Below are 21,838 nucleotides of genomic sequence, written 5' to 3'. Positions count from 1 at the left end.
TCTCCAAGACTTTTCACGAGCCGCGCCAATTCTTTGGAATGCACTACCCAGGCTAGTACGATTAATCCCCAAACCCCACAGATTTAAGCGTGCCTTAAAAACTCATATGTTCATACTGGCCTATCACCTCAACACATTAATGTAAATATCCCTGTGTGGCTCATTTCTAAATTTTTTACCATAACCAGGTTACTCGCATCATGTTCTCACATGCTTTATGCATTTAATAGCCCTCTGTGTCTGTACTGTTACATATGTAGACTGTTAACTGGTTCATGCAGCAACAGGAACACCCGATTCTTACACTAGGGAAGGGACAAACCATAAAAACAATAAAAGCAATTGTTATCATCCACCTTTCGTGTCTCCCCTTTTCCCTTATAGATTGTAAGCTTGCGAGCAGGGCCCTCATTCCACTTGGTATCTGTTTTGATCTATGTGTTTATTGCTATGCTATGCTGTAATGTCTATTGTCTGTACAAGTCCCCTCTATAATGTAATAAGTGCTGCGGAATATGTTGGCACTATAGAAATAAAATTATTATTATTATTTCTCTGATAAGATATATTACAAGCTTCTTATTTTAATCTCTTCCCGACCTTGAGATTTTCCGTTTTTTGTTTTCATTTTTTCCTTCTTCCAACAGCCATACCTTTTTTTATTTTTTCATTCATATAGCCGTATGAGGTCTTCTTTTTTTGTGGGATGAGTTGTTCTATTGAATGACATCATTCATTTTATCTTGTGATGCACTGGAAAGCGGGAAAAAAATTCAATTGCATTGAATTTGCTAAAAAATTACAATTTCACAATTTTTTTTGTTTATTAATTTACCATGTTCGCCTGGAAATATGATTGTCTAGGTCAGTATGATTGATTACGCAGATACCAAACATGTATAGTTTTTTTTATTATTTAAGTGGTGAAAAGTGCATGAATTTGTGATAAAAAAAAATGTCGCCACTTTCCGAGACCCGTAAGGTTTTCATTTTCTGGGATATGGGATTGTGTGAGGGCTTATTTTTTGCACCCTGAGCAGAGGTTTTTACTGAAATCATTTTGGGGTAGATACGATGTTTTGATCTCCTCACTGCATTTTATTGCAATGTTGTGGCGGCCCAAAAAATGCAATTCTGGAGTTGTTTTTCATTACGACTTTTACTAATTGGGTTAATTTATTTAATATTTTGATAGATCGGACATTTTTGAAAGTAGCAATGCCAAATATTTGTAGTTTTACTTTTTTTTAATTGTTTTATTTTCAATGGGGCAAAAGGGTGGTGGCTTGAACTTTTTGTTAAAAGCTTTTAAATGTATTTAATAGTACTTGAAGCATTGATCACATGATTGCTCGGGCTATACGTAGTAATGCATCAGTGTAGGCCGGGACTCAAGCCCAGAAATTCCTGTACATCAGGCAGGAAATCTCAAACTTGTGCTATTGACCTATCTGGATAATTCATTTCTAATTCAGATACCAGTACCTGTGTTGTCCCTGAGTGGCTCCAGAGCATTACTGCCCTTACTGGCGTATGGGGCTCGGAGAGCAGAGGGGGCCTAGATCAGGCGCCCTCTCTTCTGCTCATCAGGCTCCAGTGGCACGATTCTGCTGCTTGAGTAATTGATCGTGCGCCCTCTAACGCACATTCAGTTAAAATCTATTGCCACGCAGGAGGTTCCTCCCGCACGGCAACAGTTAGCAGCCAGTCAGTCACAGGCCGGCAGCAGATGTCAGCGCTCACGTCGCCGGCGTATGACGTAACTGCCATATGCCGGAACGACTGTCCGCACCTCAGATATATTGAGCAGAGGACACCACTAGACCTTGGCCAGGTAAGGAGAAACTTTTTTTTTTGGTAAAGCCGCACTATGGGGTGCATTATACTATTTTGGGGGCATTATACTGCTATGGGGGTACAATATACTGCTATGGCGGGCATATACTGCTATGGGGGTGATTATACTACTATGAGGGTGCATTATACTGCTATGGGGGTGCATTATACTATGGGGCTGCATTATACTACTATAGGGATGCATTATACTACTATGGGGCTGCATTATACTTCTATGAGGGTGCATTATACTGCTATGGGGGTATTATACTGCTATCGGGTGCATTATAATACTATGGGGGTGCATTACACTATTATGGATGACTATGTGGTGCATTATACTACAATGGATGACTATGGGAGCAATATGGAGGGCCATGTGGACAATATGTTGGGGGTATGGGGCAGTATGGATAGACATGAGGCAAAATGAGAGGACACTTGGGGTCCAGAAAGGGAGGACACATGGGGTCCAGAATGTGGGATATTATTACTGTAGGGGCTAATTAAAGGGTATTATTTTTGAGGATATTGTTTTCAGTATAGGGGAGGAGAGGTCCTGATACTGTGAAGGGGGACATAGTTGCTTTTTTTCTTCATCTGGTGTAATGTAGATGTTGGGGAAAAATTGGGGAATATGCTCTAGATAACTCTGTGATTTTCTGCAGAGACGAGTCCTGCCTGGTAAAAGTGATGGTCGTGTGTGCTGGATGAAGATGAAGGATTTCAATTAGAGCCATCACTGGTGAGTCAGTGTGTTACCTGTACACTGACACTATACACTGTGTACTATATACAGAGGTCCAAAGTATAATATCATAAGCTCAATGTGGACAAATCTGAGATAATTATCTTTCCTCCATCTCACATACCTTCCCTACCTGATCTATCTATCACAATAAATCGAATCACACTTTCCTCTGTTCCGGAAATCCGTTGCCTCGGGGTAACCCTTGACTCTGCCATGTCCTTCAAACTGTACATCCAAGCTCTCGCCATCTCCTGTCACCTTCAGCTCAAAAATATTTCCAGAATCCGTCCTTTCCTCAACCCACACTCTACCAAAATGCTTGTACATGCCCTAATCATCTCCCACCTCGACTAATGCAGCATCCTCCTCTGTGGCCTACCTTCTAACACTCGCATACCACCAGTCCGTCCTTAACTCTGCTGCCCGACTATTTAATCTCTCTCTCTCCTCGCTGCACTCCTGCTTCTCCTCTGTGTAAATCCCTTCAATGGCTCCCAATTTCCCAGCATATCCAGTTTAAACTACTAAGGCTATGTGCACACGTAGTTTTTAGTCTCTGCGGATTTTGTAGAGAAAACCGCAGGAAATCCGCAGGACAAAGTGCTGCGGTTTTTCTGCGGTTTATCTGCGGATTATCTGCGTTTTTTCTGTGGTTTTGCCCTGCGGTTTTACACCTCATAATGGATGAGGTGTAAAACCGCAGCGTTTCTGCACCAAACAATTGACATGCTGCGGATTGTAAACCGCAGCAAAACCGCGCGGAAAAAAATGCAGCATGTGCACAGCTATTTTTTATTTCCATAGGAAATAAAGGTACTGTACAACGCAGCAAAATCTGCTGCGTTTCTGCAGAGCCAAAAACGCTGCGGAAACGCAGCAGAATCCGCAGCGTGTGCACATACCCTAACACTGACCTGCAAAGCCATTCATTACCTTCCTCCTCCGTATATTTCCAAACTAATCTCTCAATATCTTCCCTCACGTAACCTCCGGTCCTTCCAAGACCTCCTTCTCTCCTCCACACTTATTGGCTCCTCACCCAATCGCCTCCAAGAGTTCTCCCGAATATCCCCCATCTGGAATTCTGAGCCTTAACACGTCCGGTTATCCACCACATTTGGATGCTTCAGACAGGACCTGAAACCCATCTCTTCAAAAAAGCTTACAACCTGTAATGACCACGCAGCCACCTCAACACCATCGGAGCTACTGCAACTCCCGACCTACTGTCTCCTTCCTCATAATCCTGTAGAATGTAAGCCTGCATGTACAGCACCATGGAATTAATGGTGCTATATAAATAAATAATAGTAATAATCGGTGATCACTGTACTACCTGTACACGATCACACATCCTTCATCTCATATTCCCATGCCCATATACCCATCATATATATCCTCCATCCCATAGTCCCGTGCCCATATACCCGTCATACATATTCTCCATCCCATAGTCCAGTGCCCATATACCCATAACACATCCTCCATCCCATAGTCCCGTGCCCATATACATATCCGCCATCCCATAGTCCCGTGCCCATATACCCATCACACATCCTCCATCCCATAGGCCCGTGTCCATATACCCTTCATACATATCCTCTATCCCATAGTTCCATGCCCATATACCCATCATACATATCTCCCCCATCACATAGTCCTGTGCCCATATACCCATCATACATATCCGCCATCCCATAGTCCCGTGCCCATATACCCATCACACATCCTTCATCTCATAGTCCCATGCCCATATACCCATCATACATATCCTCCATCCCATAGTCCCGTGCCCATATACCCATCATACATATCCGCCATCCCATAGTCCCGTGCCCATATACCCATCATACATATCCTCCATCCCATAGTCCAGTGCCCATATACCCATCACACATCCTCCATCCCATAGTTTCGTGCCCACATACATATCCACCATCCCATAGTCCCGTGCCCATATACCCATCACACATCCTCCATCCCATAGGCCCGTGCCCATATACCCATCATACATATCCTCCATCCCATAGTCCCATGCCCATATACCCATCATACATGTCCTCCATCCCATAGTCCCATGCCCATATACCCATCATACATATTCGCCATCCCATAGTCGAGTGCCCATATACCCATCACACATCCTTCATCTCATAGTCCCATGCCCATATACCCATCATACATATCCTCCATCCCATAGTCCTGTGCCCATATACCCATCACACATCCTCCATCCCATAGGCCCGTGCCCATATACCCATCATACATATCCTCCATCCCATAGTCCCATGCCCATATACCCATCATACATATCCTCCATCCCATAGTCCCATGCCCATATACCCATCATACATATTCGCCATCCCATAGTCGAGTGCCCATATACCCATCACACATCCTTCATCTCATAGTCCCATGCCCATATACCCATCATACATATCCTCCATCCCATAGTCCCATGCCCATATACCATCATACATATCCACCATCCCATAGTCCCGTGCCCATATACCCATCATACATATCCTCCATCCCATAGTCCAGTGCCCATATACCCATCCCACATCCTCCATCCCATAGTCCCGTGCCCATATACATATCCTCCATCCCGTAGTCCCGTGCCCATATACCCATCACACATCCTCCATCCCATAGGCCCGTGCTCATATACCCATCATACATATCCTCCATCCCATAGTCCCATGCCCATATACCCATTTATCAACACCATAAATATTATCCTACTTGCCGCCACACCAGGCCAAGTGGGAACATCCGTGCAAAGCACCAGAATTGGTGTATCTTATAAGTGCGCCTTTTCTGGGGTAGCTGCGGGCTTCTATTTCTAGACTGGGGGGCCTATATCCATGGCCTCTTACCAGTCTGAGAATACCGGCCCCCAGCTGTTTGCTTTAGCTTGGCTGGTTGTCAAAAATGGTAGGGGACTCTATGCCTTTTTTTAATTATTTATTGAAATAATTTTAAAAAAGGCACGTAACCTCTCTATTCTTGATAATCAGCTATGATAACGCTGACAGCTGAGGGTTTCAGCCCTCAGCTGTCAGTTTTGCCTGTGCTGGTTATCAAAAATAGAAGAGACCCCACGTCATTTAAAAAAAAAAAAGCGTACGGTATTTATTTATAGTGCACAGGCACCAGCTGATGAATGCTTCCATCAGTGTTGCCTGCTCTTGATGTTATCAGTGATAGCAGGCGTAGGCTGATGGGAATAGCACTCTTTCATCAGCCAACGCCTGTGACCAGAGGTAACCTTTTTACCACTGGTGACAGCTGCTTGCTCACGATTACATGTGAAGGGTGGGAACCACAGCTCTCTGACCGACGGTAATGATCTTACCGCTGGTCAGAGCTGCCGGTATATCTCGTGCTGTCATACACATGACAGCGTGGCAAACAACGAATGTTTGGGCCCCCCATAATAAAATTTTGGCCTAATAATATACAGCATCATTCTGCTAGCCAGAACATTTTTTTAGTTGATTATATGAGAACCTTAGCCATTATCCTCTATACATGGGACCACTGGCACCTCCAACCATCCTGAGAATTGTGATTATGAAAATCCCAGTGTGAAGGGAGCAGTGGTAGATCATGCGAACCTATATTTACTCTTAAACACCACTGAACATTGTGCCTGGCTATCTATGGTGGTCCCATAAAAAACAAATGGATTAGTGGTGAGCATGATTGATCACCATTTTATTCACACAAGCCTCTTCAGAATAAGAATTCTCAGCATCAGTGGGTCCTAATGGTTAGGCCCCCTAGCAAGTAGACATTACCCCTTGTCACGTTGAGAGGAGATAACATCCAAATCTGGAAAAACCTATTTAACTGAGGCAAATATTTATTTTGTCGCTTTAGCTCTATAGCTAACAACGAGTCAAGATTTGCTTCTTCACCAACAGGAAAAAACAATTTAAAGATAGACTGCAAAGATGGATAAAGAGTTCCTGCTGCTGTAGTAGTAAAAAGCAAGATTGTTATTTAACGTGTGTCAATGCCAAACTGGTGTCTTTTTCAAGTTCAGCATTTATTTTTTTAAATCGCCAAGTCAGCGTTGAAAAGTGTTGTTAAATAAACATAACTATTTTCTATTACTACAGCAGCAGGAACTGTTTATGTTGCCAAAGTGTTTTTTTTTCCTACTGGTTAACTTTATCTGGGCATTATCACCCAGCCACGAGTCAGCAGCGACTGTTATTTTAAGATGGTACCCCATATCCTGCTAAGTCAGCAATCCTTTGTGTAAAATATTTTTTTCGGCTTTAGTAGGGTCATCCTATTGCGTGCACTTTTTTGTTCTACTTCAAGAGCTTCTTCTTGGTTCAAAATGGCACCCTGAAGCTTGGAAGGTTCTTTCCCTCTACCTCTAGAATTGCTTCTTGGCTCATCATTGGCACTCGGAACCTTGTGATCAATGAGTGGTACACGCTGCCACGAGAGGTGGTGAGTTCTCCTTCAATGGAATTCTTCAAACAGAGGCCGGATAGACATCTCTCTGAGAACATTGAGTGAAATCCCGCATTGAGCAGGGGGTTGGACACAATGACCCTGGAGGTCCCTTCCAACTCTTCCATTCCATTATTCTAGCAAAGGGGAAAAAAGACAAATATATATATACAGTATATATATATACACACAGCTTTGGCAAAAATTAAGAGACCACTTTCAAATGTTCAGTTTGTCTGAGTTTTCTCTTTATAGGTATATTTTTTGAGTAAAATGTAAATTGCTCTTTTAGTCTACAAACTTCTGACAACATGTCTCCGAATTTCCAAGCAATAAATTTTGTTGTTTTTTTTCTGAAAAGGAGAAATTGTCAAAATTAAAAAAACAACAACAGTGCTTTCAGACCTCAAATAATGCAAAGAAAGCAAATTCATAATCATTTAGAAACCACAATACTAATGTTTTAACTCAGGAAGAGTTCAGAAATCAATATTTTGTGGAATAACCATGATTTTTAATCACAGCTTTCATGTGTCTTGGCATGCTTTCCACCAGTCTTTCACACTGCTTCTGCCTCAAAAATTTATGCAGTTCTTCTTTATTTGATGGCTTGTGACTATCCATCTTCCTCTTGATTACATTCCAGAGGTTTTCAATGGGGTTGAGGTCTGGAGAATGGGCTGCCCATGACAGGGTTTTGATCTGGTGGTCTCTTAATTTTTTTCCAGAGCTGTATATATACAGTATGTATATACAGTATATAAGCACATGTTGTTTCGCCTTCTTTTGGATATAATATCGTAAATGATCCCATAAGGTATACATATGCAAAGTGGCACTCACATGGAGTCATAGGTGGCTCTTGAGCTACTGGCTAGTACACAAGTGGGGTACACCAATGTCAATGTCAAAAGGTTGATATAGACGACACACATTTCAAGTGTGTATATATAGACATATATATATGCACACTGTATATATATGTATATATACTTGATATGTGTGTCGTCTTTATCAACTTTTAGACATTGACATTGGTATACCCCACTTGTGTACTAGCCAGTAGCTCAAGAGCCACATATGACTCCATGTGAGTGCCACTTTGCATAAGTATACCTTTTGGGTTCATTTACGATATTATATCAAAAGAAGGCGAAACATAACGTAACGGAGCCTTATATTATATGACATCCACGATACAGAAATGTTCATAAAACTTCAATGTATGTTTATGTGCAACAACACATTATACCAGTAATGTGACTTATGGCATTAGTAGTTATTTTTAGTACTGGATTTAGGATATTTGACTTAGGATGACATTAGGCATAAATCTCTAAATGTTATAATAGATATTTGAAGATTTAAAAGCCTATTTAAAAGGAGCATTAAAACATTTTCCTTTCACAACGTGAAGGAAAGTCCTGAAGAACATTGCCATATATGTAGGTTTAGCTCAGCATTTTCTCCTGTGCTTAATACTTGGAAAGTTATTAAAACTAAAGCTTTTGTTAACATAAGTCATCAACCAATCCCAACATGACCATCAGGTAACCCTCTGTGTACACTGTGAATTATTGAAGAGCAGCTCACCTCCCATGAAACAAATAGTACTGACATTTTTACATGACTGCATGTTTCCATACATTTATCAAATAAGTTACTCTAAACACGTTAAACCTTTTATTGTGCATCGCTCCCAGTACACTGAATACATGCCGTATGTGTTTCATTGTAAATATCACCATGTTTCAATCAGAAATGGTTTTACATTGAAAGTAGCAAGCCTATATGACAATAGGGAACTGTGCAAATAGTCTTCCGCAAATCACTACTCATCGACTACATTTGTACTGATGTTTTATACCTATTATGTCTAAAAAGAACATAAAAAAGATGACCTCACATATAGCATGTAGTGGAAACCAGATGCAGAACATCATGGGTTCCCCAGAACTATGATACTGCATGTAGTCCACAATTTATATATATGGGAATGCTGCCCTTACTGAAGTCTACAGGGCACAAATTAGCGGTATGGATATTCGTATAAAAACACACAAATCCTTACAACATGTCTGATCTTGACTTGAAGACTAAAAAGCAACAAATAGTGAACAAAAGAAGTTTTATTACTTTCCAAACCAAATCAAATGAGCCTTTATTGTAATTAAAATATATGAAATGATTCCTACAATATACACATATCAGCAATAGCTATATAACCATTCACAGGTTAAACAAATAATGTTATTTTGTGACAATACAAGCTGTCATCAGATACTCAGTTACTGAAGCTGATTCGTTGGGGCAGGAAGAGTAGGCACACAAAGAGGAGACCTGCGTTTACCAGGGCCAAATAGTGAAGGCAAGGCTGGGTCAGGACATCACCAAATGGTAGGCCTTGTAGGGTGTTACCATTAGCTAGTAGTTAGTGCCTACCAACAGTAGTCCAAAGAAGAGCAACTAGTGAATTAGCAAGGGCTCCTGGGTGTTCAAGACTCACTGATGAGGGTGCGGCGCGAAGGCTAGCCTGTCTGGCCCAGTCTATTAAAGGGCCACTATCTGTAGCACAAGTTGCTAAGAATAAAAGTTAATGCTGAATACCTTAAAGGTCTATTCCTCAATTGGTTAGAGTTGTTTTGGAGGCAGATGCATAATATTATTTAGATTTTTTTTACTTTATTAGTTTTAATTAGCTGGCTTATGCAAGAAAACCAAAGATCTGCAAAATGCATTAAATATCACATATAAAAAGTGAATGTTCAGCCTGTGAATACCAGATTGAGCGCTGTTTGCATTCTGTTGTAATGTGTTCATGTATTTGTATGAATAAAACATGTATTTATTGACAATTGGCATGTGCTTCTACCCCATAACCTCTGTAGTACTTATAAAGTATGACAATGAAATGACAAAAAGGCTAAAATAACCTCTACAAGACATCTTGTCACCTAAAAAAAATGCTATTTACCTCAAATATAGTGGTAATGGGTAGCTACTTTACTGCGACAGTGGCTGCAGGCAGAAAATGAAATAATATTCTCCCAGCAGCTGCTTGCTTCCAGTCATCAGGGCAGTGCAGTGGGCTGTAACAGTGACTGCTTACTATACAGTGATAACTCCCTGTAACACTGATTGACAGTCTGCTTTGCACACACACATACTGCAGAACAGGCTGTCAATCAAAGTGCTAGGGGAGCGATTACTGTGAAGTGAGCAGTAACCGTAATCGCTCTCTGCACCTTCCCGATGGCTGGAAGCAAGTGGCTGATGGAAGGGTATAAATTCATTTTCTCCCTGTGACCGTTGCTCCAGTAAGTATGCCATTTGTAGGTAGGAAAGCTGTAGGGGAACAAAAGCGCACAAAACCATCTGATGATAACCTTCTGGGTGCAAGGAAAGTAGAAGGAAGGTGCTCACCTGAGCTGGTTGTGTGCAGGCACAACTCCTATGAACACCTGAAGTTATCAGCTGCTGCTGCCTCGTGGATGGGGATGATCTCCTCCTTGATAATTGTCCAATTTGCATGATAACATGATATTAGGTTGCGATGATTTAATGAAGAATCCTTAGGATCGAGAGGAGTTGAACGTTTTTTATTTCCACTGGACTGGCTTTATATACTACTTACCTGCAGATTACTACAATATTTGAAGGTAATTTGCATTTCTGGAGGTGATCGGTTCCCTTTAAAAACTATATTCATTCTTGCTGAGAATCTTTTTAAGCTATTTAAAATTCCAAAAGTTGTTCCATCCTACCAGAATACAAAGTGTCCCTTTTCATTTTTCATTGTTACTTATAAAGATGACCTTTTGTAAGCTGTTAAGAAGCCAGACACAGAGTTATCAAAGCTACTGTATATATAGCACTTGCATCTGTGCCTTGATGCCTAACGGGGGCCTGAAGGCCCCTCTAAATCATAAGAGTGCACAAACATTATAGAAGGAATAACGTGTATGCACTTCTACATATTTTTTATTTGGGGGTTAAGCTATGCCTCTGAAATCGGGCAACGAGAAGCGTCCTATAAGATTAAAAATGATGTGACAATTCTTCATAAGACTGTCAAAGCCTAAACTTTCTAAGTAAATCCATTCTCTCTAGTGTGAAAATGCCAACTAAAGTTGCAAATATATAGTACATCAGAAGTACTGTCTATGTTTATAAAAACTAGCACAGGTAAACCAGAGGAGCTACAGCTCTTAGCGGCCAATCAGATGTCTGTATTCTAAGGTAATCTACTCTAACCTACATGAGTATAAAATGATCCACGTAGATTCCTATGCTTATGCTTTTCAGTTCATTTGACCCACAATTCATCCAGGATTCACCACCTAAAACTGTTAAAGGCCACCCAACGCTAATTTCATACTAAAGCAGAGCATGCGTATTTCTGTGCTTATATAATGACCAAAGTCCCCATCTTGACTATTGGTCAGATCACTCATAAAAAGAACATAAAAAAACCCATGATGTTGTTAGTTTGGCTACTCAGAGCCAATCTTGGGCTGGGATCTGCAGTTAAAATGTTTTTGTAATCGGCAATTCCATATTTTTTATATTCAATGGGCCTGATTTATTATTGCATCCTTTTTTTTTTTTTTATGTTTTCCATTTACACCTAATTTTTATTTCAATTTATTCCTTTTCAAAGGAATATTTTTTTTAATTATTGAATTTTAATTATTGAATTTTGATAAAAAAATCCATGCCATAGAAGAAAAAAAACCCATATACATGTAAAATGTTGTGCCCCACTGCCTCCATTGACTGCGGCCTAACCGATACATGTCTATCTCTGCATCTTTACCTTTTTTTTTTACCATTTTTTGATGTTTTTCATTTACACCTAATTTTTCTTTAAATTTATTCCTTCCTAAAGTCTATTTTATGCATTCACCTATTTTCTTCTATGTTCACAGATAGGTTTCCAAATGTTTTCACCTGATTACTATATTTGTGACTTTTCGAAAAATGTTAAAAATAGACACAAATGTACTCCTATGTATACCACCTCCCTTCTCCATCCCCCGCTTCCCCTCTATCTTCTCCTTCCCCAGAAAATGATTACATTACACAATTTTTGCAAAATTTTGCGAAATGTTTAACTTTTTAAGCCAAAAAGGGACAAAGAAGGGTAAAGACAAAAGTGAAGATGAGTTTTTTACTTTGCGCAAATTTTATGAACAGCCATTTTCAAGAATTTGGCACAAAATAATTGAAACAAATACCAAAAGAAGCATGAAAGTGCAAATCATAAATCGGGGTCAACGGGTCTGTCCTTAAAATGTTTATAAGTTTGATTTTGTAGAAACTGATAGCCAACAAAATGAAAAGATAAGAATTTCTTTTAATGTAGTGTAAAGTTCACATAGTCTTTAGAGTCAGCTGAAATAGAAGCAGCATACACCATAGAAAAAGCACTTTAATTCACTTTATCTGTAATATATATAGTATAAGAGTAGTACATAACTGTTCCTAGTAGTAAGTCTTCAGTAGACAGATAAGGCACAATATTCCTCTTTCGGTGTATTAATGAAGGAAGCACATATAGACTTACAGTTGTATGTTACCCAGTTATGTGAATACATTTGTTTTACTTATTTAATGTTAATTTCACTTTATAATTCCAAATATTTCCTAAAATATTAGGACTTTTTACTGTATTGAATGTAACAATGAATGACCACAAATGACACACCAGGAGGGTCCACCATTGGGTTGATAAATCAAGCTCAGTAGATGGTATATTATGGTTAGTACACTACTACATATAAGGCAGAGGCAGGCTTTAATTTGCAGCAGTTATTACATAAATATTCTGCACCATGAAATCATTTTTCAGGTTAGATTTTACAGTGTATGATGATCATAGCAAAATATACATTATTAGAAGTGGCATGGAATCTCACAACACAAAGTACATAATAAGTAGGTATCCTAGGAAAAGACCGGTCTGGCAGTGCATGGATTGAATGAAAACTTATTCATATATGGTTGTTTAAAGCATATACTACACATTATCAGGTGATGTCACAGACGACCAAAATCATTGGCATTCACTATATAGCACACTTATGTTTTAAAATATGTTAGATATCTGATATAGAATTTTTATTATGAAGCAAGAATTGTGTTTGTTATTTTCACATAGGTCACACAGGAGCGCCGTTAAGCATTCTTATTAACATGTCAGATATCCATTTTTTCGGTGACACTGAAAGATGGATCACATAAAACCATGGAAGAATATTTCATTTAGTTAGAACGTGGCCTTGAGCCAGATCTTCTTTACAAAGTTGCAACTCTAAACTAGGCACAGAAACCATAAAAAATGGAGTATACTGAAATCAATAACAAAATATAGTTATTTACAGGTGTTGCCGTATTTTGCTATTGCTTTACTTTTCCCAAAATAGCCTCAATGAAAAATCTACTAGTGTTACTCATCAATACTGCAGAATATTGTTACCAAATAATACTTTTACCATCAGACAAAAACTCTTTTGTAACATTATCATGATTTAACATGTAAGCATATCATATAATATGTGTATAAAAGGAAAAACTGCGCCAAGAAAAAAACTCATGGACGTTAACACCTTCCTTAGACAAAATTCTTCCATATGGGTACAAACTTGTCCCAGAGGACATATTTTAGTGACTTTTTGATTTTATGACGGTGCTCATAAAATGTTGATTTTAAAACTTACACATAAATTCTGACTATCTGCACTTTGTTGAGTGTCACTTATATTTCTTTGCGTAAAGAAACTTGAATAAAGCTGAACATCTTGCCTATGGCTTCAAACAGTGGGTCAAAGAACGTGTGGATGCAGATGGAGTAGATTCGGCTGATGCATTGAATTTCAATCATGTAACTTTTTATGCATGGCACAACAGCCCAGATATGCAGGAATGACAGGATTGCAAAGTAAATGCCCCAGATTAGCGCCAATGGAATGCCCAAGATTGCAGACAGCAAGCGGTAAAACCAGTATTTTGTCACAGTGAAGGTGGTGAAGCTTGCCTTCCAGATGCCATCAAAACTGTGTGTTCCCTCAGGTTCAGCAATCACATCTTCAAAATCAATCTAAATAATGAAAGAATAAAGCGTTAAATACTGAATAAAATAAGTATACAATATTTTTGATTTTCCAACAAATAATACCTTACTTTATGTTTTGTGCTCATGTTGCATTTCTCCCATGCCTTCCATGCATTCCAAAAATAAAGCAACTTTGCAAATAGTATTACCCAAATGTTTCCCAACATTTTGTGTCTACAGCACTCATTCTGGACTATGGCCCAAATTATCATTTGGGAGTCACAGAAGTCATAAAAATGCAGTATAATACATCAATAACAAAATGTACGGTAGTTATTTACATTTGTTGAAAATAATATGGAACACACTGGCGATCGTTGATATAAAGTACCCACACCAGCCGGTATCGAAACAGATTCTGTGCCAATTCTGTCAATAATCAAAAGACCAAAGTATTCAATAAAAGATGCCGCGCTTGAGGGTATATGATCAGGATCCGAGTGTGAATGCTCACTGAGTAGGTATGCCCCCCGCTCTGAATGTACATTCCAAGTGGAGGGCATACCTACTCACTGATACATTCTGAGTGGGGGGCATACTTACTCACTGATACACTCTGAGTGGGGGGCATACCTACTCAATGAGCATTCACACTCGGATCCTGATCATATACTCTCAAGCACGGCATCTTTTATTGAATACTTTAGTTATTTACATTTGTTGCCTTTTTTATCTTGTGATATTCTCTCACATTTTCGGCTCCAGATTCATAAAAATGGCACAAAAAATTCACAAATTTTGTGCAATGTCACAAAATGTTCTTTTAACTGTCTTTAACCATTTGAGCAAAAAGTTGCACGTTTTGTAAAACGATTGTATGTAAATCAGGAATTATCAAGCAATTTTTCAATCACTCCTGAAGGAGACAGGAGTACATTTTTTGACAAATTTTGTAACTTTTCAAAAACTCGTAAATGATCAATAAGGCAAAAACATCTGGAAACTTTAAACCCCACCCACACTTGTGGACTAAAAACAAACAAACCAGGTAAACAGATATAAATTAGATTTCCGAAAAGACGCAAATGGAAATTTAAAAAAATAGAAGCCGCAAATTATATAAACAAAAAAAGGTACAAAACACCAAAGACCTGATGAAAAAAATGTGCATATACCATAATGAATTTGGCCCTATATGTCTTGATGGTTACATTTTACTGAGCTTCATCTGCCTCTTTCCAGTATATAGTAGAATAGGGAGTAGATGGAAGTAACGCATGGCTGCAGGATCGGACTGCACACAGAATTTATCTTTAGTCTTTAATGCAGAGTCATAAAGACCAGTCCAGGACCGGTGTACCCAACATGATGGAAAAAATCTCCATTGAGTTAAAGATCTGTTGCACATCATTATTACTTAGCTTTAAGTCCACAAATTTATAAAAAAATATTCCCGGTTGACTTATAAACTGCCCTATAGTAATCAGATTTCTATTTCCCATCAGCACTCTTATTACAAGATGTGGACATGCAGAAATAAGCTTCCAATATTTATGTTCTCAAGTCTCCTAACTTTACCTTTTCTTCTATCCAACTTGATTCTAAAGTAATATTACAATGACGCTGGCTTAGATGTCGTAGACTTATAGACGGAAGCGTCTCAATTCTCCAATGATAGTCAATATCTGGTGAAATGATTTGGGGCCGTCTGGCAAAAGTAACACATTTAGTTCCGATGACAGTGTCTACACCGTGGTAATGATGGAGCAAATATATTTAGACTTGTACATCAGCTATAAATGTCTTGTAGTTATGTAATTTGAATTTCTCTAGTAAATATGTTAATGCGAAAGTTTGGTCCTAGCACCAGAAACACAAAGTAAGTAACATTTTCTTTTATCTTGGCAGATGAGTAAATACAATATCCGTTGATAAAGTTAACACATACAAACTGGTCAGATTGAGTTCACATTCTCTCTCTAGTGAGAACTATTTCAAAGGTTACAGAATTGCCTATCAAATTATACAGCTAGAAAAATCATTACATTCGTATTGCCATAATAATTTGCAAAGTTAGCTTCATCTGATATTAAATAAGGAAATCTATATCGCAAATAAAATTGCAAATAAGCCACTGTTACACATGGGAACTACTTTCTCCAGCAAATGACTTTCCATCCAATTTTTTAGCTACATCTCTGATGGACCGCTCCAGAATTTACATATATATTTTCCTCCCATCAAATCCTTAGTTTGATAATATTTTTCATGATGAATTACTGAAATGAGCATCCCTCAGTTAGTTAACGAAGATGGCCTAAGGGCCTCACCTCAATCAGCGGAGGTAGTAAGTCATATGTAATCAGAATGAGACGACACATTTTGCCCATCAGCAATGCAAGGGATCTTAGTAAAATTATTTAAGTTTGATGGAGAAATGGAACAGTATAAAACAAGCTGCTATAATGGTTAAGGAAGCTGTCCTTTCCTCTGAATGACATCAAAGGGAATCTTAGATGAATTATTTCTCAGAATTGCTACTGATGTTTTATTAGTATGAAAGTTTTACATTTTTCAATTTATTAAAAAAAAAAAATCCTAATAACATTCAGACATGTCGGGCCATCCGGAAATGTCATCTGCATTTTAATATCCACTTAATGGAACGGAGTAAGTCAATTCCAAAAATAAATAAATATAAACTTATATTTACTTTAGTAGTAATTTACAAATTATTCACTTAGCCCATCTGTGCCGAATATTTAATCACCATGTGCCAGTTGTAAAAATTAGCTAAGGTTGAAGGCAATTTTTGGGGATTATGCAGGGTTGACAATCAAATACAGTTACTCAAAAGACCACTCGAAACCTTATCTTATGAGTGGTTATTTAGTACATTACTAGAAAAGAATAGGAGCTAGTCTGCAGTAGCCAGCAGTAGTTACTAAACAGTGTACTAAGCAGTGCTATTCCACTCAATCGATGGGGGTGCTAAGTGTTGGACCCCAACTGATCTTATATTGATGACCTACCCTAAAAATAAGTCAATATAACGGTAGTTGTTAACCCCCTTTAATGAATGATGCCTACACTGATGGCGGCATATGAGATGACATTAGGGATTCTCTGTAAATACAACATATGCTGAAAGCTTAGTTTAAATATTCGATTTTTAGATATACAGTACTGTGAAAAGATGTAAGCAGGCGTGGAATGTAAGAATGCTGTCAAAAGTAGAACTGGTATTAGTTATTTTTACCAAGTAAGGTTGGCTTCACATTTGCATTCAGGAAGGCTGCGGATGGCTGCCTACTTCCCACTTTCTTCCTCCCTGAAGCTCCGCCTACTTCTGTATGCATCCTGCGTTTCCCTGCGCATGGTCGCCGCATGCGTCAAATTGCCGCATGCGGACGCAGCCGCATACATCGCATTTCCCTGCATACCCAATGTTAAAGATAGGTACGCAGGGAAATGCAGGACACATACAGAAATTGGCGGAGCTTCAGGGAGGAAGAAAGGAGGAAGTAGGCAGCCATCCGCAGACCTCTTGAGCGAAAATCTGAACCCAACCTTACAAAATGCAAATTGAATGAACAATTCAGAAATCTAAACCACATAAATATTTGGTGTGGCCACACTTACCTTTCAAAGTAGTATAAATTCTTCTAGATACACTTGTACATAGGTTTTGAAGGAACTTGGCAGGGAGGTGGTGCTAAAAATTCAGACAGATACTTTTCCATCATGCAGTGCCTTCAGGGTAGCATTGGGATAGCTCCAAATTTATTCTGCAGCAGAACAACGACCACATGCATACAGTCAATGTAACTGAGAACTATATTCATGGTAAAGAACAATGAGTCCCGGAAGTGATGATATCGCCTCCACAGAGCCATGCCCTCAACCATAATAAGTCTGTGTGTGGGATTATATGAGGAGACAGAAGGCACTAGCCTACATCCACAAAAGATCTGCGGTCAGGTCTCCAAGATGTTGGGAGCAACCTCCCTGCCGAATTCCTTCAAAAGTTGTGTGCAAATGTAACTGGAACAACTGATATTTTGATGCTGTTTTGAAAGCAAAGGGTGGTCACACCAAATATTGATGTGACTTAGATTTCTCTATTGTTCAGTTACTTTGCATTTTGTTAAATGCTAAAAATAAACCATTAACAGTTCTAATTTTGAAAGCATTCATAGTTTGTAGGATTTATCCAACATGCGTGTACATATATCTCTTTGGATTCCTATGGAACTTTAAGTAGAAAGGTAAAACTTAAAGGAGTTGTCCGGGCTTTTCACATAATCTCAATGCATATCTGGGCTGCAGAATTCTGACAATAAGTAATTTACCTTCTGTGGCCAGTCTGCAGCGTTTGCTAGATATCAGCTCTTGCTTGTAATAAAAACGTCCAAGGGGGGGTGTTCTGGCATTGAAATGAGAACTGGTCATTTCCTCCTCAATAGTTTCACTTTCCATAGATCACTGTTCATCGTGTGTCTGGGGGAGGAGCAGCTGCTCTCTGCACTGAGGCTGCTAGAGGGGGAGGATTTGTTACTGTGTGAGGAGGGCTTGTTCATGTGGTCGGGGAGGGCCTGTTGCTGTGGAGGGTGGGGTTGTTGCTATAGAGGGCATGTTTTTAGTAGAGTAGGAGGAAACGACCAGTTCTCATTTCAATGCCAGAACACCCCCCCCTGGACGTTTTTATTACAAGCAAGAGCTGATATCTAGCAAACGCTGCAAACTGGCCACAGAAGGTAAATTACTTATTGACAGCATTCTGCAGCCCAGATATGCACTGAGATTATGTGAAAAGCCCGGACAACCCCTTTAATTTTTTTCAAGGCCATATTTATAGAGGTGTTATAGACTCTAACAGGCCAACAGCAGGTAATGTGACAAGGTAAGAATCTGTTTTCAGTCATTCTATCTGGCACCCGTCCAATGATTCCCCCTGGTCTTTGTTCATTTGGTTGCAGTGAGGATGCACCATTTACACATGTAAGGACTGGAGCAAATCACCGGCCTTAGCTGACTTGTGCCATATAGCATTTAGGGGTGGAAATTCTTGTAGTTGTCACAGAACACCATCGCTGCAACCAAGTGAAAAAAGATTATTGGCGAGCAGCAGAGTGGTAGCACTGGCATAGAGGGGATAAGTAGGCAAGTATTGGTTCTTTTGCATTTATCCAAACTAATAAGATTTTGGAATACCCTTTGAAGTGTTGTACAGCACTGTAAAACTTATGTTTTGCATTTCGAAAAACTTAGATCCCATCTGGAAAGAGTTACTCGTATAAGAAATATGTCTGATTTACAGAAAATTAATACTTAAACTGTTTATTTTTCATTGACATTCTGCTGTCATAGCTCAATTCTGTGTTCCTCAGTACACAAATGACTGAGATGAGTTAATAACTATGTTACTACATGCATACACATAGGACACTGACATTTACCTTCTGCAGACACACATCCCAAAGCTTACTCCATTTGTAGCCAATAACTAGCAGTGCACAATAGTGCTGTGGTGTGTCTGTACATGTTCACATCCATTATCACTGGGACACTGGGAACACTGATCTGTTATTACAGGAGAAATCTAGTCAAAATAGTCTTCAGATGTCATAGATAGCTATGAAGATTAGATTTGTGAAGTCTATGATCTCAGACCACCACTGTTTTCTAGAATAAAGTAATTTACAAAGAACTAACACGTCCTTAATGCATAGCATACAGCACAAGGATCTTAGCTAATTGATTATATGTATATAATATATATACCGTATATACTCGTGTATAAGCCGACCCCCATAATTATGTCACAAAAAACTGGGAAAACTTATTGACTCGCGTATAAGCCTAGGGTGGAAAATGCCGAAGCTACTGCCCTTATAATGCTGCACAGTGAGCGGCCCCTTACAATGATGCACAGTTATTAGTGGCCCCTTATAATGCTGCACAGTGAGCGGCCCCTTACAATGATGCACAGTTATTAGTGGCCCCTTATAATGCTGCACAGTGAGCAGCCCCTTACAATGATGCACAGTTATTAGTGGCCCCTTATAATGCTGCACAGTGAGCGGTCCCTTACAATGATGCACAGTTATTAGCGGCCCCTTATAATGCTGCACAGTGAGCGGCCCCTTACAATGATGCACAGTTATTAGTGGCCCCTTATAATGCTGCACAGTGAGCGGCCCCTTACAATGATGCACAGTTATTAGTGGCCCCTTATACTGCTGCACAGTGAGCGGCCCCTTACAATGATGCAGTTATTAGTGGCCCCTTATAATGCTGCACAGGGAGCGGCCCCTTACAATGATGCACAGTTATTAGCGGCCCCTTATAATGCTGCACAGTGAGCGGCCCCTTACAATGATGCACAGTTATTAGTGGCCCCTTATAATGCTGCACAGTGAGCGGTCCCTTACAATGATGCACAGTTATTAGTGGCCCCTTATAATGCTGCACAGTGAGCGGCCCCTTACAATGATGCACAGTTATTAGTGGCCCCTTATACTGCTGCACAGTGAGCGGCCCCTTACAATGATGCACAGTTATTAGTGGCCCCTTATAATGCTGCACAGTGAGCGGTCCCTTACAATGATGCACAGTTATTAGTGGCCCCTTATAATGCTGCACAGTGAGCGGCCCCTTACAATGATGCACAGTTATTAGTGGCCCCTTATAATGCTGCACAGTGAGCGGCCCCTTACAATGATGCACAGTTATTAGTGGCCCCTTATACTGCTGCACAGTGAGCGGTCCCTTACAATGATGCACAGTTATTAGTGGCCCCTTATAATGCTGCACAGTGAGCGGCCCCTTACAATGATGTACAGTTATTAGTGGCCCCTTATACTGCTGCACAGTGAGCGGCCCCTTACAATGATGCACAGTTATTAGTGGCCCCTTACAATGATGCACAGTGAGCGGCCCCTTATAATGATGCACAGTTATTAGTGGCCCCTTATAATGCTGCACAGTGAGCGGCCCCTTACAATGATGCACAGTTATTAGTGGCCCCTTATAATGCTGCACAGTGAGCGGCCCCTTACAATGATGCACAGTTATTAGTGGCCCCTTACAATGATGCACAGTGAGCGGCCCCTTATAATGATGCACAGTTATTAGTGGCCCCTTATAATGCTGCACAGTGAGCGGCCCCTTACAATGATGCACAGTTATTAGTGGCCCCTTATAATGCTGCACAGTGAGCGGCCCGTTATAATGATGCACAGTTATTAGTGGCCCCTTACAATGATGCACAGTTATTAGTGGCCCCTTATAATGCTGCACAGTGAGCGGTCCCTTACAATGATGCACAGTTATTAGTGGCCCCTTATAATGCTGCACAGTGAGACCCCTTACAATGATGCAGTTATTAGTGGCCCCTTATACTGCTGCACAGTGAGCGGCCCCTTACAATGATGCACAGTTATTAGTGGCCCCTTATAATGCTGCACAGTGAGCGGCCCCTTACAATGATGCACAGTTATTAGAGGCCCCTTATACTGCTGCACAGTGAGCGGCCCCTTACAATGATGCACAGTTATTAGTGGCCCCTTACAATGATGCACAGTGAGCGGCCCCTTATAATGATGCACAGTTATTAGTGGCCCCTTATAATGCTGCACAGTGAGCGGCCCCTTACAATGATGCACAGTTATTAGTGGCCGCTTATACTGCTGCACAGTGAGCGGCCCCTTACAATGATGCAC

At 39.9% G+C, this 21,838-nt stretch overlaps 1 protein-coding gene across 2 annotated transcripts in view; it reads right to left on the bottom strand.

Moving 5' to 3' along the window:
* Positions 1-12,398: 12,398 nt before the first annotated feature.
* CAV1 (caveolin 1) overlaps positions 12,399-21,838 on the bottom strand; it is an 83,186-nt gene continuing 73,746 nt past the window's right edge. Inside the window, exon 3 of one of the 2 annotated variants that reach the window (XM_073573340.1) lies at positions 12,399-14,159. In XM_073573340.1, the coding sequence (XP_073429441.1) occupies positions 13,818-14,159 (342 nt within the window). In that variant the 3' untranslated portion in view covers positions 12,399-13,817. The remainder of the gene's footprint in view (positions 14,160-21,838) is intronic. The other variant, XM_073573342.1, reaches the window with a different exon arrangement.

The sequence above is a fragment of the Dendrobates tinctorius genome, unplaced genomic scaffold (assembly GCF_039654945.1).
Source record: "Dendrobates tinctorius isolate UK_male_01 unplaced genomic scaffold, ASM3965494v1 ptg000035l, whole genome shotgun sequence".
In the NCBI taxonomy this organism is placed as follows: Eukaryota; Metazoa; Chordata; class Amphibia; order Anura; family Dendrobatidae; genus Dendrobates; species Dendrobates tinctorius.
Note: the sequence above shows the minus strand (reverse complement) of the source record. Positions and strands in the feature narration are given on the sequence as shown.